Genomic DNA, 16,409 nt, shown 5'->3' with positions numbered 1-16,409 from the left:
CTGTGTGTGCACATTGCAACCAACGACTGAAATCATTACCAATGTAGAGTGCCATGGTTGTTGGCATCAGAGTAAGTTAAGGAGGATGGAGCCTGTAGCCACATCAGACCCCTGCTTCATGGCAACAGAGAAGACAGAGGATGTTATATGTGGGTACCCTTCTATGCCGTTTATTATATCCAGTATATGTGGGCTAGAAAGGCAAGTTCTCAGCAGGAGGTTGAAATGGAATGTACCTTTCAAAGCCAAGATCCCTAGTACTGGTTTCATGTATCATTATAAATAGAAGGATGAGCCAATGATGGAACTAAAGAAAAACAAAGTAAAGACTAGGAAAAAAAAGGACAGTAGTTAATGGTTCACCAAAATGGTAACTACACATCAAGCATGAGGAAGTTTATACACAAACTCTGATAACTAGTTAAGACTTTAGCAAGGCTACTATCAATCAACACTAGTCAAATGAATTGTGGTTATACACCAAGTAAATTAAGCCCATCACCATTGTTCATTCCATCTCATAGTGATCCTGTACAGCAATAGAGAACTGCTCCACAGTTTCCAAAGCTGCAAGTCTTGCTACAAGGAGACCATCATATCTTTCAAACCAAAGATCTTTCAGGTTATCTAGAACTTAAACACTGTGCCACCCTAGTCTCTTAATTCAATGTTAACAGTGGTCATGAAGTCAAATCCAGAATGAGGGAAAATCAACAGGACACAGAATCAGTCCAATTATTATAATATAAAAAATGTCTTAGACGCCATCTCACTACCATTTAATCAATTTAAACTTAGACACCCACACTGTGTTTAGTAGACTATAAATTTTATGTAAATGGACATCTTTCACCCTAGAGGGTTTGAACTGTTAGCCTTGAGGTTAGCAGCCCAAAGTCTAACCCAGAGTACCACTAAGGTTCTTGAAAAAGAAGATATAGGAAGAAATTATTTTTAATTAAAGCAGATTGACAATGTATCACCCAAATTTAGTATATGGACTTGCTTGAATACTGGGTTAAAGAAATAAAACAAAGCACTTTTAGGACTCTGGCAAATGATTATATTTTTATTAATTTTGATATGTTTGGTTAATTCTTAAATGATATAATGGTATATTTATTTATTGTTAGAAGACCAGAGCTGCTGATTCATACTGAAGTATTCATAGTAATAAAGATTTTGAAATTGGCATTTAATTTAAAATAACAGAGCTGAAGGATTAGCAGGATTTTGTTGAAGATGGGTAATGAGGATGAGTTATACTAACTTTCCTACTTCTGTGTATGTTGCAAAATATTTTATAAATGTTAAAAGCTTTTAACTAATTGATAATTGGCTTTTAATCAAAATTCAGAACTTTACTCTTGCCAAGGTATTAAGAAAGGAAAAGATGCAGACTAAAGAAAAATATTAAGATTACATACATTTAATAAAAGGCTTATATATAGAATATTTAAAGAATCCTTATAACTTATTAATTAGATGAAAAATAACCCAATTGCAAACGAGCAGGAAAAAATTGGAAAGCATTCTCATAAAAATACAGTCAAGAAGCACATAAAAAGCAGCTCACCAGCTACCAACAAAATGTAACATAACCATCAGAGAAATGCCAAATGAAACCACAATGAGATGCCAATCAATATATGTTTGCTAAAACGTAAAATAAATAAACACTACCTGACAATTCTTAGTGTTTGGGAGGATGTGGAGTAGCTCATGCACTGCTGTTGGAAGCATAAAATTGTACAGCAACTTAGATAAATGGCTTTATTAACAGAAATTCAGAAAGTAGTGAAAATCTCCAATGTCCAACAATAAGAGATATGCAACTCGAGGTATTTTCTAAAAATGGAATACTATGCAACAAGAGGACTGATTAGTTCTTAAAATTTTATTCTGATTTAAAGAATCCTGATGAAAAAAACCTAGAAATTTTAATGACGCCATTCTTTTGAAGGTCTAGAAAGTTAAAATGCTCCTACAGTGACAGAGAGAAGGGTAGTTAGGAGGTGGGCAGATCACTGATAAAGACAAGTGTAAAAGACACTTTGAAGTGACAGAAATGTTGACCAGAATGGTAGATACATGAGCATGTATTTTTCAAAACTCCACAAACTCCACATAAAACAAGTACTTTATTGCACCAGTAATTAGATATAATGATAGTAGTTGTAATTGTGTCACTGGATGGAGTCACTTATTGTCAGAGCAAGTCATGCTGGTGAGTTAAAGTAAGGTTTCAAGGAAAGATAGCTGAGGAAGAAAATAACATTTTTAATAGCATCAGATATTGTAGTCATGCCCTAAATTTAGATGAGAGCTCCAAGACATTGTGAGCAAAAAAGGAAAATGGGCTATTTCAGTTTTGAGTCTGAAAAAATAATACACTACAAGTCTGGAGAAAATCTGAACATTCTTCTCAGATGAAATCATGGATAACACAACATGGTTTATATCAGGGGCCCTCAAACTTTTTAAACAGGGGACCAGTTCCCTGTCCCTCAGACCCATTGGAGGGCCAGACTATAATAAAAAAAAAACTATGAACAAATTCCTATGCACACTGCACATATCTTATTTTGAAGTAAAAAAACAAACGAGGCAAAAAACCCCGGGGGGCCGGATAAATGTCTTCGGCGTGCCGCATGTGGCCCGCGGGCCGTAGTTTGAGGACACCTGGTTTATACTGTAAGAAATAAAAAGATGTGATGTATTCAAATATATGAAATTATTTCTATAATAATTCAGGAATATTCAACACATGGATAAATTATGCTTAGGCACAATTATTTTAAAGTCAATGCAATGTATACTAAATGCAGGCCAAGGGGATAAAGATTATAGTCTTGGGTGACATCAAGATCAATGTGTGTAACACAATGCACAAGGACCGTGTTCTACATCCAGCATTGGTGAGTGACAACTAGGGTCTTAAAAGTTCATGAATAACCATAGTAAGTACTACAATTGGTCTCTGCTTGTCTGGAGGAAAGACAAATGGTGAAAATAAAAAACTACTGTGTAAACATTTAGTCCAAATGAACGAATATACCACCTAAGCATCAACCTCATGACCCTGAAACCAGAAGATCTAGATGGTGCTCAGCGTCCATTACCAAGTGCTCTAAAGAGGGTAACTAGAAAATCCTGGATAGAGTATATGAACACTGTGAACAAAACTCCGAACACACAAACTATGACCCTCAGCCATCCTTCAGGTCTGGAACTGAACCCATTACAGTGTTCAAATAATGAACCGTTTTTAAGATTTAAGATCAAAAGGGTTGCATTTACCCAAGGTCAAAGGATGGTAACAGGAAACAAAGGGAGGAATTAGGATGTGATAGTGTATAGAGGAAATTTCAATGGGTATGTTGGGGAAAATGCACATCATCTATTGAATATAAAACTATGACATGCTCTGAAAACCTTCATTGAATGCACAAAAAATAAAAAAATAAAAATCTATACATTTTAGAAGAACCTCCATCTATAAAGATAAAAATAAAATAGTCAATTAGAATAATATTTTAGAATTCTAAAGAATATAGGCATTTGAAATAGTATGAGAAAAACTGTCTTCGGCCATCTACTGGATCACAGAGACATGTGAAAACACATTTTGTTTGAAATAAGCCCATGTATTTAGTAACTGGAACCCAATTGTTGACCCTATTTTTTTACATACCCTCTTACTTCTCTAATTTAGGAAAAATATCTTAAACCTAAAATAAAAGTAAGACTGATGTGAGCACGAAAGGAAAGTTCAAATTTCCTAGCAAAGGATGAGGGAGGAAACAGGGGACATGCAAATGGACCCTAATGAGATAAAGAAGATAATTGCACAGGACTATGATGGCCTGTGCTCTAACAAATCCAGCAACTTGGAAGACATACTCAAATACTTGGAAAACAATCCCTCTCTACACTATCGCAGATGGATGCCAAGAACCTCAACAGACTCCCAGCAATAGAAGAAATAGACAAATTTATCAAAGGATTACCAACAAAAGAATCCCCCAGGGCCAGATGGCTTCACAGGAGAATTCTACCAAGTGTTCAGGGAAGAACTGACACCAATTCTACACAAACTCTTCCAGAACATAGAAAAAGACGAACAAATCCAAAACTTTTTCTACGAAGCTAGTGTAACTCTGATACCTAAAGCAGGCAAGGATCGCACAAGAATTGAGAACTACAGAACAATATCCCTAATTATCATCGATGCAAAAATATTTAACAAAGTACTGGCCAATAAACTACAATATATATACAATAAACTACTATATATATCACCATGATCAAGTGGGATGCATACCAGGGATGCAGGGATGGTTCAACATATGAAAGGCCATTAGTATTATTTTCCACATTGACAGGAAAAATTGTAAGAACAACATGATAATATCAATAGATGTTGAAAAAACAGTAGACAACATCCAACACACATTCCTGTTCAAGACACTCCAGAAGATAAGGAATGGAAGGAAAAATCCTCCATATAATACAAGCTACATATGAAAAACCAACAGCCAACATGATAATCAATGGAGAAAAGACAAAAATTCCACTGAAAAAGAGGACCAGACAAGGATCCCCCTTGTCTGAACTATTCCACATCTTACTAGAGGTCCTAGCTAACAACATAAGGCAAAGAAAAGACATCAAAGGTATTCATCTAGGGAACTAAGAGGTGAAACGATTGTTATTCTCAGACGATATGACTTTATACATCAAAAATCCCTGAAACTCCACAAGTGGAGTATTGGAAGTGATAGAGAAATATGGCAGAGGGCAGGATGAAAGATCAACAAACAGAAGTCTATCAGACTGCTATACACATCAGACAAGCTCACAGAAGAGGTTGTTAAAAAGGTAGTATAAGACCCTTTACAATAGCCAAGCACAAATCGAAATATCTAGGGAAATACCTGACTAAAAAGACAAAAGATTTGTACGAGGAAAACTACAGAACGCTATTACAAGAAATCAAGAGTGACCTCAACAAATAGAAGAATATTCTATGTTCATGCTCAATATAGTAAAAATGTTAGTTCTACCCAAAGCACTATATAAGTTTAATGCTATCATGATACGAATACCATCACCTTTCTTGAAAAACCTAATTACCAAATTCATATGGAATGAGGAAGAAGCTCAGAATTAGCAAAGAACTCCTCAAGAAGAAGGACAGAGTAGGAGGGCTTGCTCTACCTGATTTTAGCATGTACTATATACAGCCATGGTGGTCAAAACAGAATGGCACAGGTATAACGACAACTATTGAGACCAATGGAAAAGAGCTGCACACCCAGAAATAAAAACATCAGCAGACAGGCAACTGATTTTTGATAAGGGCCCCAAAATATCAAATGGGAAGCAGATGCCCTCTTCAGTAAGTGGTGTGGGGAAAAGTGGATCTATGCCTGCAGAAAAGCAAAGCAATGCCCTTACCTCACTCCATGTACAAGAATAAGCTCAAGCTGGATTACTGACCTTGAAGCAAAACCCCAAACTATTAGGGCCATTTATGAAGGAATTGGGACAAACCTGAGAATCTTGGCAAAGGAAATAAATAGGCTATCAGAAATAGGGAAGGATACAAATACAGAGGAGTCACAAATTGACAAGTGGGATATACTGAGGATAAGACACCTGTGTACATCGAAACAATTCACCAAGAGAGTAATAAGAAATCCACAGACTGGAAAAACATCTTTAGCAATGAGACAAAGACCTTATTACTAAAATCTACAATACTTTTCAAGCTTACAATAAGAAAAAAAAAACTAACTGCCACTAAGGAGGTGGGCAAAGGTCCTGAACAGGTTTCACAGGGGCAGAAACATGAATGGCCAATAAACAGGAGAAAATGTTCCTGATCATTCGCCATAAGAGAAATGCAAATGAAAACAGCTATGAAATACCACCCAGCACCCTTAAGGATAGCCCAATTAAAAAAAATCAAAAAGTAACAACTGTTGGAGGGGCTGTGGGGACATGGGAATGCTCTTCCACTGCTGGTAGACCTGTAGGTACGTACAGCCATTATGGACATGGATTTGGTGATATCTAAAACAGATGGAGATCGAGCTACCATACAACCCAGCAATCCCCCTACTGTGCATATACCCAGAAGAGGCAAGAAACAAACCATGGCCAGACATATGTACTCCCATGTTCATTGCGGCACAGTTCACAATTGCAAGTGTGGCACAGTTCACAATTGCAAGGAGTTGGAAACAACCCAAATTTCTATCAATAGACAAATGGATTAAAAACGGTGGTACATACATACAGTGGAGTACTAAGCATCCCTAAAATGCAGCGATGAATGGACGATGCGCATTGTCACATGGGAAGAACTAGAGCATGCTAAGTGAAGTAAGCCAAGCACAAAAGGACAAGTACAAAAAGAGTCCACTGAGGTAAGCCTTAAAAAGAAAAGCAGGGCAGAGGGGAAAAGCTACTACATACATATATCCCTGGGGTGAGGTCCAGCACCTATGGCAGGGCCAAACCCAATCCAGGGATACATTCAGCAGCCAACTAAATAAGAGGGGGAAAGAAAGAGATTAAAAAAAAAAAAAAGACATGGGTAGAAGGGGAGCAGGGCATTAACCCACCCAAAGGGAGGGTATTGTTTATATTTCCACAGGAGGAGAGAGAGGCCAGGCTTCAACCCAAAGCGCCAAGACGGAAATACAACATACTGGCATGTACCAGAGAACCCATAGAGAGGTCTGTGTGGCCAACCACAATCCCAACTATATGCACCCCCCACCCCCACTCAGAACGCACTTCAGAGGACAGCACTGGGGCTATAGCTTGGGGAGAGCGGCATGTCACATTAGAGCATATGGGAGCAACACGAAGTTTTGCGAGAGAGGAGAGGACATGGAAGCCCCAAGGACAATGTTCCTATTCAGAGGAGACAATGCACAGGGAGGCCCACAGGGCTGGCCCCGCCACAGGACACAGCATCCCTCACTGAACCATGACACTGTGGGGCAGAAAGGGGAACCGATCACAATGATCAACTAGAATCCCCTCCCAGGGGATGAATAACGGAAGTGGATGAAGAACGACACAGGACAATGTGAGATATGGAAAAAACAATCTATAAAGTATCAAGGGTTCATGAGGGAAGGCGGGTGTGGGAGGGAGGGCGGCAGAAGAAATGGGGAGCAGATATCAGGGGTCAAGTGGGAAGAGAATGCTTTGAACATGATGATGGCAGCATGCATGCAAATGTGCTTGACACACTGGATGAATGCATGGATTGTATGGATACATTGCGTAATGTATGGATAAGAGCTAGGAGGCCCCAATAACAGTGAGTGTGTGTGTGTGTGTGTGTGTGTGTGTGTATGCAGACACAATTCTTTTCATAATTCTTTCCAAACATTTTGATTTAAAGTAAACTCCATGTTTATAAATTTAGATTTGAGTATAAATTCTAATCGGACGTTTGTTTGCTATACTCTTTATATAAAGTGTTTATGTTCTATATAAAATCCATGACACGCAGCCACAATTAGGCTGTAAGTTATGGGCTCCACTTGACAAGGTATCGATCAGCATCTGCCACTCCAGGGAAGATAGCCTTCTCGTTTTGTTGTTGGGAGGGGTGGGGGAATAAGCAGTCTTTGTCTTCCCTTGTCTTCCCTTTCCCTATGTTTGTTTTTTAAGATAACGTGTTTGTTTGTGGGATTTATTACTAAGTGTTTTACTGGAAATGTCACTAGAGCTGAGAATAACTGGAAATTAACATTTCTGAAACATTCAAGCCTAGATTAATATGTGACTGTGCTTCCTTCACATAGTTACAAAAGCAAATTTCTAAATCTCAGGGGCAGCATTTAAATTCTTAAATATGCTTCAAAACTATCTGCAACTATTTTGCAATCTATGAAGCATGGACACACTGCATTAAGGGACATGTAGTTCACTGAGCACATTTTCACCTGAAGGCAGTTGTGTTCAATATAAACACTCGACTCATGTTCCATGTGGCTAGAATATTTGACTGGTAGAACACATTCCAGAAAGTCATTTAAATTCATTAGAAACATATAAAATGGAAAAGCATTTGCCAGTTGCATAACAAGCGTTTCCATTATTTAAGCAATCCATAGTCCGGCATTTAAACACTCTTAACACTTTTTTCTTTTCCCGTAATGATTTTCCAATTGAAAAGAAAAATGCACATCATCCAACTCTTAAGAGAGAGAAAACAGATTGTGACTTTTACATTAATTTTGCCATTTCGGATCAATAATTTCTCTTGCTAACAACAAACAAGTTTAGACAAAAAAGTTTGGTGTAGAAAATAACTGAGCAATTTTAAAATATCTTCTAAATCAAAATTAAACCTGACAATAGATTCACTTACCAATATTTTCTGTAGGCATTGAAACCCTTGTAGGTTCTAAGAGATTGTCAGCCAGAACAAAAGCTCCTTCCTCCAATGTATCAAGTAACATTGTTGCAGTATGAGCTTGTTCGGAAGAATTCATATGTTTCCATGATTCCAGAGCTTCGGGTCTCAGAAGGTTGTCTACCGTGTCAACAATTGCCTGCATCCATTAGAAAACTATCATTAGTTTTGACTGCTTCTAGCACCAAGGTGATTTTCAATCACTGACTAGTGACAATTGTAATATTTAACTGTCATGATGATTTACTCTTATTTCAGGATGGAAGAAAGCCTGGCCAACATATATCTGGTTAACTTAAAATAGACCTCAGCCTTTCAAAGCAGCACTAACTGAAGGATCAGCAGACCTGGTGGTAAAAAGTAAATTAAATATACAGAGATGGCTTCTTTTTGTTTATCCTATAAACCTTAATCGTTAAAGAGAAACATAGCCACTCGCGTCAGCTTTCAACCAGAGGCATTAATATTGAACATATTGCTGTTATATAACTAAATTCATTTTCTAGTCTCAAGACAAATGTTCTATATAAAAAAACACACTTGATGTCTCTGTTGTGCCTCAATTTTCATCCTTAAAAATGCGACCATGGTACTCATTAGCACCTAAGCTACAATAGCAGCCAGCATGCTAAGTAACAGACATAATCTACTTGTCAGCCCTTTTTTGTTGTCGTCGTCATTGGTCTTTAAAGATGTTTTTGAAGTCTCTAGAGCATTTAAAAATGTTTCTCCCTTCAATTCCCATATGATTCAAACACATAGAAATAGATCTTTATTCACAAATAATTGTGCTGTGATGGAATCAAAAGAGCAATCAAAAGAGATAACGCTCATGTCTATAATATAGTTAATAGAAAAAATTATAAAAATCTTTTTTGTACTTATTCACATATGTAGGTTAACGTATTAGCATGAAGAATAGTATTATAATAAACAAGTATATAATCCAGTCAATCATACTAATCAGGTAAACAACTAGAGGCAGGCCCTTAACACTGGTTCTTACAGCTGTGCAGTGCCGATGCCAACCAAAGCTGAAATCATGTTGTTTACTCACAGCCAAGTCATAATATATCATTAAGCCCATGTATAAACTACCTGGTCTATATGTAACCACTGATGGGGGGGAGGGGGGATCGGGGAGAGAGAACATACATTGTACAAAGAACAGCAGCAAATTTGCTACTTTGAGGCACTGCATTAAAATGGGGGGAGGGGATGTCCAATGCTCACGCCATGGTAAGATTAATTGGCCTAATCAATCTTAATACCCTTGTTCTGTCTGCCTTGTGAGCCACCACGACCTTCGTGGCAGGTGGAAGATACTTCCACGTGGCATCAAAGGCTTTCCTGCCTCTCTTTAATGGGAGACAGAATAGTCAAAATCCTCACACTGATACTGCTGCAGCCATTAACTAGAGTGGAACAAAAAATTGGTCTGCTGAGGCCCGATTCATTAGTCACCAAGAAATACAGACTGAATCCTCTAATCTAAGTTACAAATGAGTCCTTTGTCACAAAGTGGGGACTTGCTTCATTTGCATACTGTAAGTCAGCTTCTCATTTGTATTTTAAGGAGTTTTTTTTTTAAGTCTTATCTGTAGAGAGGAGCTCATGTGAGACAAACTGAAAATGGCACTGGTCAGAAATTAAGGACATGCTGGTATTTATTATGTATTCCATCTAACTAGCTGATTGCATGCCTTTATTAATTTGAAACCCTCCTTATTTATTACACATGCACTTTTCTAATAGGATCAAAATAATCATTAGCCAAATAATCTACATGAAATAGTGTTCCCTGTAAAGGGGGATGTGAGGGCTATTCTTTTTCCCATGGAGACATAAATGCTGGGCAACATACAAATTATTACATTCAAAACACTAACTAATACCGTAACCAGGCTAAACTGGGACTTTCAAATACTACCTAAAAACAGACTTTCCCACAGCCTTTCTGATAAAGTTCCCAAGTCCAATAATACCACGTACTAGACTTTATGAACTTGTAAGGTACCATGCTTCCCCGCACCTCGCCCTTCCAGATTTTACCTCCACTCTCATATGAAAGTATACAAATTCCTATTTTGCCATCATATGTACATGGAACAGTTCAAGGTTTATTTTAGGTTTGAACTAACACCCCAAGAAGAACTTCTAAAACTCACACAACAAAACAAACTGCAGCTTGGTTTTGGTGTTGTGATCTATCATGAGGAACCAGCATGGCCTAATTCCACTCTGAGCCTCAGCATGTTTCCCATTACTTGGTTCTACCAATGACAAAAACTGGCTGAAATGGACCAGGAACCAGAGCCAAGCTGTGGTTTTCTGTTCGTACAAGCTTGATAAAATAGCAACAGGAAACACAAATTGACATACGTTTTAAATGTATGTATTTGCTTTTCTAGTAGCCCATCCCTGTATCAACCTGGTTCTCAGTGCCTACAAATTACAGGACAAAAGCTATCATATTTAAAAGTACACAGTGATTAGCTAAGCAGTGGCTTTTTCATGCAAACACATTATGACGATACAGTCTTTGATATGATAAACTGCCAAGAATATATCAGAGCTGTTTTACTCAAGTTGTACTTTAATCCAGAGACGAAAACGGGAAAGAAAACGGCGATATGATTGCTTTCCAATTCAAGAGGGTGTGTCATTCAAATTCTCATACTTTTGAATCAATGGGAAAATGGCAAAAAATATAAATATAAATTATTTGCTTATTCTGAGCATATCATCCCTGTGAAAAGTCAACATTTGTACAGCTGATATGGGGCACATTATATAATTATCAAAGACTGAAATACATTGGATCATGCAGCAGGATGATAAAGCGTGGCAGGTAGCTGAAGAAGGAAAAAGCAGGTGACAGCACAGGAGAGATACCTTAAGGTAAGCCCTGCATGTCTTCTCTCGTTTTTGGAGCTTTTTAGTAAGAGAAAAGAAAATCAGGTTAGATTTTTTATTTCTTGAAAATGAGGGAAAAAAGAAATCCTCAAAATGGATGCTGCTATTCCTGGCTAAAAGTCTATTATGTAAAGTCCTCTGGATTTCTGTGAATTTATGCGGACTGCCAAATGGTTCATTTGTAGCTTTAAGACACAGTTTATTCAGCCTACTAACTAGGATCAAACTCGAAACAAATTACATACTGTGGTTCTTAAATAAATAAATAGATAGATAGATGTAGGTTTATATTTATTTCACCTTATTTAATCGTATTCAACTAGAGTTGGGATTCCTGTAAATCTCATGTAATATTTTTAAGCGTGGTCAGAACAAGTGTCCGAGTTTTGTCACACTGGGAAAGATAACAGTGCTGCTACAATATATTTCCACAGTATGAAACGCCCATTGAAAGTCCTTTTTCGCTAATATTCTTATACATTTCAAAATTTTGCTGCAGTCATAAGGAACTGTGTGAAACATATCGGCTTCTTAATACATTATTTCTCAAGTCAAAGTGAAGCATTTTAAAGTGAGCCTAGTGTCCACAATCGGTTCTATGGAGCTGACTGCCCATTTAGATCTCCCTCAGATAGAGATTTAGCATTATTTTTAATATACCATATATACTCGAGTATAAGCCAACCCAGATATCAGCCTAGGCACCTAATTTTAATGCAAACACCACATAAAATTTTGCTGAAAATCTTGGCTGCTTTCAACCTAGCTTTTAAATCAAGTTCGATTCTTTGTCGGGAAACAAACCAAAACAAATCATGTCTCTAGTGTATGTGCATAGGGGGTGCGGGGGTGTAGGAGTGGGGTGTTAAGGGTCTGACAGCTAACTGCTAGAAGAATTAAGATTTACCACACAAACTGTCTAAATCTATCTCAGCCTATTTCTACCTACCTTGTTGTAACTCCGTCCAGCTGAATCCTTTTCACTAGGTTTCAGTTCCTGCAGCTGTGCATCAAGAATATCCACCAACTGCTCCATCAACCTCACGGAAGAGCTAACATCCCCAGCAAACACCGGCCCTTTGGTGTGCTTAGCCAGTTCATTGGCAAGACTAGCAGCGTTTTCTCCACTTCGGATCTGAAACGACAAATTCACACACTCTATCAGTAAGCTGTCTTGTTCTGTTTGCGGCTTCTAGTTGTCCTCTTTGAGAACCTTGGTGGTGATGGTGGTGGAGGAGGAGATGGTGGGGAGGGCAGGGGGGGAAGGGATTTGCCAGCAGGTCAAAAGAGTCAACTAATTGAGAGTGCTAACTTTCTCTTCATCGCAGAAGATTAAAGGTTCTCAGATCCCCAATATACAAAAGAAACTTTTAAACAACAAAAAGAAATTTTTAGTAGACATTTACACAAAAGACAAAAAAGAAAAACAAATCTTGAAAAAATATTTTTCAGCCAACTCTCATTTTACTGCCACCATTTTATAGTACTGTTTACAAATCTATTATGTCAATGATTCAGAAATGTAACCAGAATTACATGGAAGCTTATCTAGTGTTTTCATTTTGGAAAGGTAGCTAGGAGAGGAAAACCTAAAACAGTAGGACTATGTTATGCAGGAATATTAAAGGTACTAATGTCTTCCAAAGTCATTTGAATTTATTCCATCATAATCATCTGTGATAGAAACATCTGCTTGCATTCTGTGGATTCATTGGCAAACATAATGATATTTGATTTATTAGGCCAATGAACCATTTGTTCTGTGAACATCAAAAGAAACAGAAGAAACCAAGTATGAATGAAATTAAGCAAGCATGTACTCATTAAAAAGCTTAACATAGAAAGCAGTATACCCCAAAACATATGTAGATCTAGCATTCAATAAATAGTTTACAGACACAATGATACATACTTTTCTTTTTCACTTTTATACTGAACAAAGAGCAATGAAGCTCGTTTTAGCATGCAAAGCTAAATTATTTATGTTAGATGTTAAAGCCCTTAATCACCAATGTGTATCATATTAAAAAGTTCCAACCAACCTTCTGAGCCAGCTGATTTACCCAGTGTGAGGTGCAGTTGCTAAGATCAGGGCCCTTAGGGTTCCATGTTCCAGTGGAAACCATGCAGAGATACGAGGCAGTTCCTACAACAGATGCAGAAAACAACAGTGAAATTGAAAACATTTTTTTCTGCCTGCAATCGGGCAATCAGCTAGGATGATCCTGCTCTGTGTGTTAAATTTTGAATAAACACTAATGGAAGCAGCTGACAATAACTGACAAAAAGTCGGGTAAAATGCTGATTAGGAACAGTAAATATAAAGTCAACACAGAAATATCAGACATTTAGGAGCAAACAAACAAACGCCTTAGATTTTCTTGGGACACATCTAGTGTGGAGTGAAGCCGGTAATGAGGAGGCATTCACTAAGGAAGCTTCACTACAGGCCTCCCGCAAAAACCTCAAGTTTGACCTCAGTCTTCGAGAGAGGTAATTCTGTGCCTGATCTTACCTAACTTGTACAGTTCTGACAACCTTGATACTGTCTGTACATGCTACACTATCTAAGTTCAGAAATGGTATTTCTCAAAGCTAGCCAGGGAAAATTTCTCTTCCAAGGGAAAACAAATAAACAAAATCCACTTTATAGTTGGCTCAGGACCTAATTACTAGAGTTTAAAGTGTGTGTATTTAGTATTTGACAGTAAATACCTCTTGTTCCCTTGGGACACGGTCGTTCAACCATCATTCCCCTTTGTGTCTGAGGCCACCATATCCCCCTCGCTTCTAACGCTTCGCAGAATCTCTCTGGCAGGGGAAAAATATTTGTTACAGGAGGAATTTTGGTTGTAGAAACTGCTGGAGGTGGTTTTGTCCCTTGACTTCCTTCCTGTGATCCAGCTACAGTGGTGCTCGGGGGGCCTTTCTGTGAAGTAGTGCTTATGGTTGGCACTGTGGCTTTGAACAGCTCAGCTGAAGAAGTTATTGTCACAGCTGTGGTAGGCACTATGGAAAAAAGACGAGCACATTAATCTCAGACACGCACTCCCACACAGGCACGCACCGGTGATGGTGCAAAAGTGTGTGCGCACGCACACGTACACCGAACTATCACCAAACCAGTCACATGAAAATTATTGCGAATATCAGTGAGGTGAGGAGAAGATTAAATCTATTCTAATGTATTTAGTCTTGGCTAAAACATGGATGGTAGATTAGCTTTTACTTGAGGGTGTTAGGTTTGCTTCTCAATGAAATTTTAGATGGTACAGTGTAAGCACAGTTTCATCACATATTTTGTAACAGGAAATGAAAGGCAATTTTATTGAATGACTAAATAATAATTCCTAGGAAGTTTAAGGGGAAAATCTATCTTTATACATAGGCATTCTCTATAAGCATACCAAATTCAAACTGTCAACAAACTCTGACCTTCATAATTAGAGCAATAAAAGTTTTCATGTCTTCTACTCTGCACTTGGCAAGAAACTTGATAATATTGTTAACATCTTTCCACCCAGCAGCCAGTTGTTTTAGAGGTATTATGGCATATCGGACTGGAGCCAAACAGAAGATATGCTTGCATTATTTTAATACAAAAATAGCATAGGTTTCATCGCCTTTCCTTTTGAAAATCTAGGTATGACGGAAAAACTAGTTCCTATTGTATGTGGTGCAATCGCTTATCAAGATCATGGGCTAGATTAAGTCAGACTTAATTCTTGACCAACACTACTTATCTTCTTGAGACCTAACAAGAGTACCAAGGTACTAGCATTGCACATTTAAGCCTTTCATCACCCAATTGCTTCCTGCTTTGAATGTCTGCTAATACCAAGTGTTTTCACGAATGAAAAGCATGCGGAATCAATGAATATTTCTCGCATTTTGTTTTGAAACATGGCTTTGATATGCAAAACATGGGACACGCATGACCCTCTGGAATGTGGAGGGTGTGAGCTGTATATCTTTCTCAGGACTCGGAGAGAACATTAGAGGGAAACCCAGGTTCCTAGGGACCATGAGCCCTTGGCTTGTACATTCAATTAAGAGTTACTGGAAAGGCTGTGTTCACACAAACTAGCAATCATTGCGAGAGAGGCAACTTCCAACCACCGCTCAGGCACTCAGAAATATATCTACAAGATTTATCCCCCAGTAAAAAAGACAAATAGTTTTACCAAAACAAAACCAAAAAAAATCACTCTTTCGGGAAGCAGCACATCACATAATACTCCATAAAAACAGTGGCAAGCACATGTTCTCCCCGGTCATCTCAGTGACAGCTACATGCAGTGTCTGTGAAAAGCAGCTGCCCGGTAAATCTCAGAACAGGAGCACATGGGGTGGGGAAAATGGCCAGAAGCTACAAAAGGGTTAAGAGTAGACTTAAAAAAAAGAACAAACTTAATTTTGTCTACCAAATTATTTTTAAACTAAGACCACTAGGTTAAAAAGGGCCAAGCCTTCCTCCATCCATTATTCAATAATTTGTTGAAACGCCAGATATTTCTGTATTTTTGATCCAGACAAATTCAATGCTATCATTTCAAATTTGTAATAATTTTAAGAGAACAAGCTGTTAAAACAATAGTTACTATTTAAAAATGATCTTATAAAGTCATTAACTTACTATATTGCTTTCTCTAAAAAATGAGAAACTAAAAAATGAAAATTAAATAAATGAGAAACTAAGATCCAAATGAAATTCCGATGACAACAGTAATTTTAATGTTTTAAATTTTGGCTCATAACTATTTATTCACATAATCTTGACCCTTTTAACAGATTACAACAAATGTATCAGTGAAAAGTATACAAATGAAAAATATAGCATACATTTGTTTCTGGTTTTAGAATAGTGACTTAAACTTCGTTATCAGTAAGTGTTACTACACACTTCCTACCTCCTTTTCCCGTGTAGCTCATGAGAAACTTCCCAAGATTGTGTTTTATTTCCAGGGTATAATTTACTGACCATATGAGAGATGCCAAAGCACATTAGTTAAACTTCATGCCTAGCCAACTGCTGCAGAAACTTAGT

The 16,409-nt window shown here is 37.7% G+C and overlaps 1 protein-coding gene across 13 annotated transcripts in view; it reads right to left on the bottom strand.

Moving 5' to 3' along the window:
- ADGRL2 (adhesion G protein-coupled receptor L2) overlaps window positions 1-16,409 on the bottom strand; it is a 188,569-nt gene that overhangs the window by 28,471 nt on the left and 143,689 nt on the right. For 8 of the 13 annotated variants that reach the window (XM_075557579.1, XM_075557586.1, XM_075557573.1 and 5 more), the window contains exons 6-10: window positions 14,078-14,371; window positions 13,405-13,508; window positions 12,312-12,497; window positions 11,342-11,380; window positions 8,402-8,585 (exon numbers count right to left, since the gene is read on the bottom strand). In XM_075557579.1, coding sequence (XP_075413694.1) covers window positions 8,402-8,585; window positions 11,342-11,380; window positions 12,312-12,497; window positions 13,405-13,508; window positions 14,078-14,371 — 807 coding nt within the window. The remainder of the gene's footprint in view (window positions 1-8,401; window positions 8,586-11,341; window positions 11,381-12,311; window positions 12,498-13,404; window positions 13,509-14,077; window positions 14,372-16,409) is intronic. The other 5 variants (XM_075557604.1, XM_075557640.1, XM_075557644.1 and 2 more) reach the window with 3 other exon arrangements.

Source organism: Tenrec ecaudatus, chromosome 1, assembly GCF_050624435.1.
Source record: "Tenrec ecaudatus isolate mTenEca1 chromosome 1, mTenEca1.hap1, whole genome shotgun sequence".
Classification (NCBI taxonomy): domain Eukaryota; kingdom Metazoa; phylum Chordata; class Mammalia; order Afrosoricida; family Tenrecidae; genus Tenrec; species Tenrec ecaudatus.
This window is presented reverse-complemented; position numbering and strand designations above follow the sequence as displayed.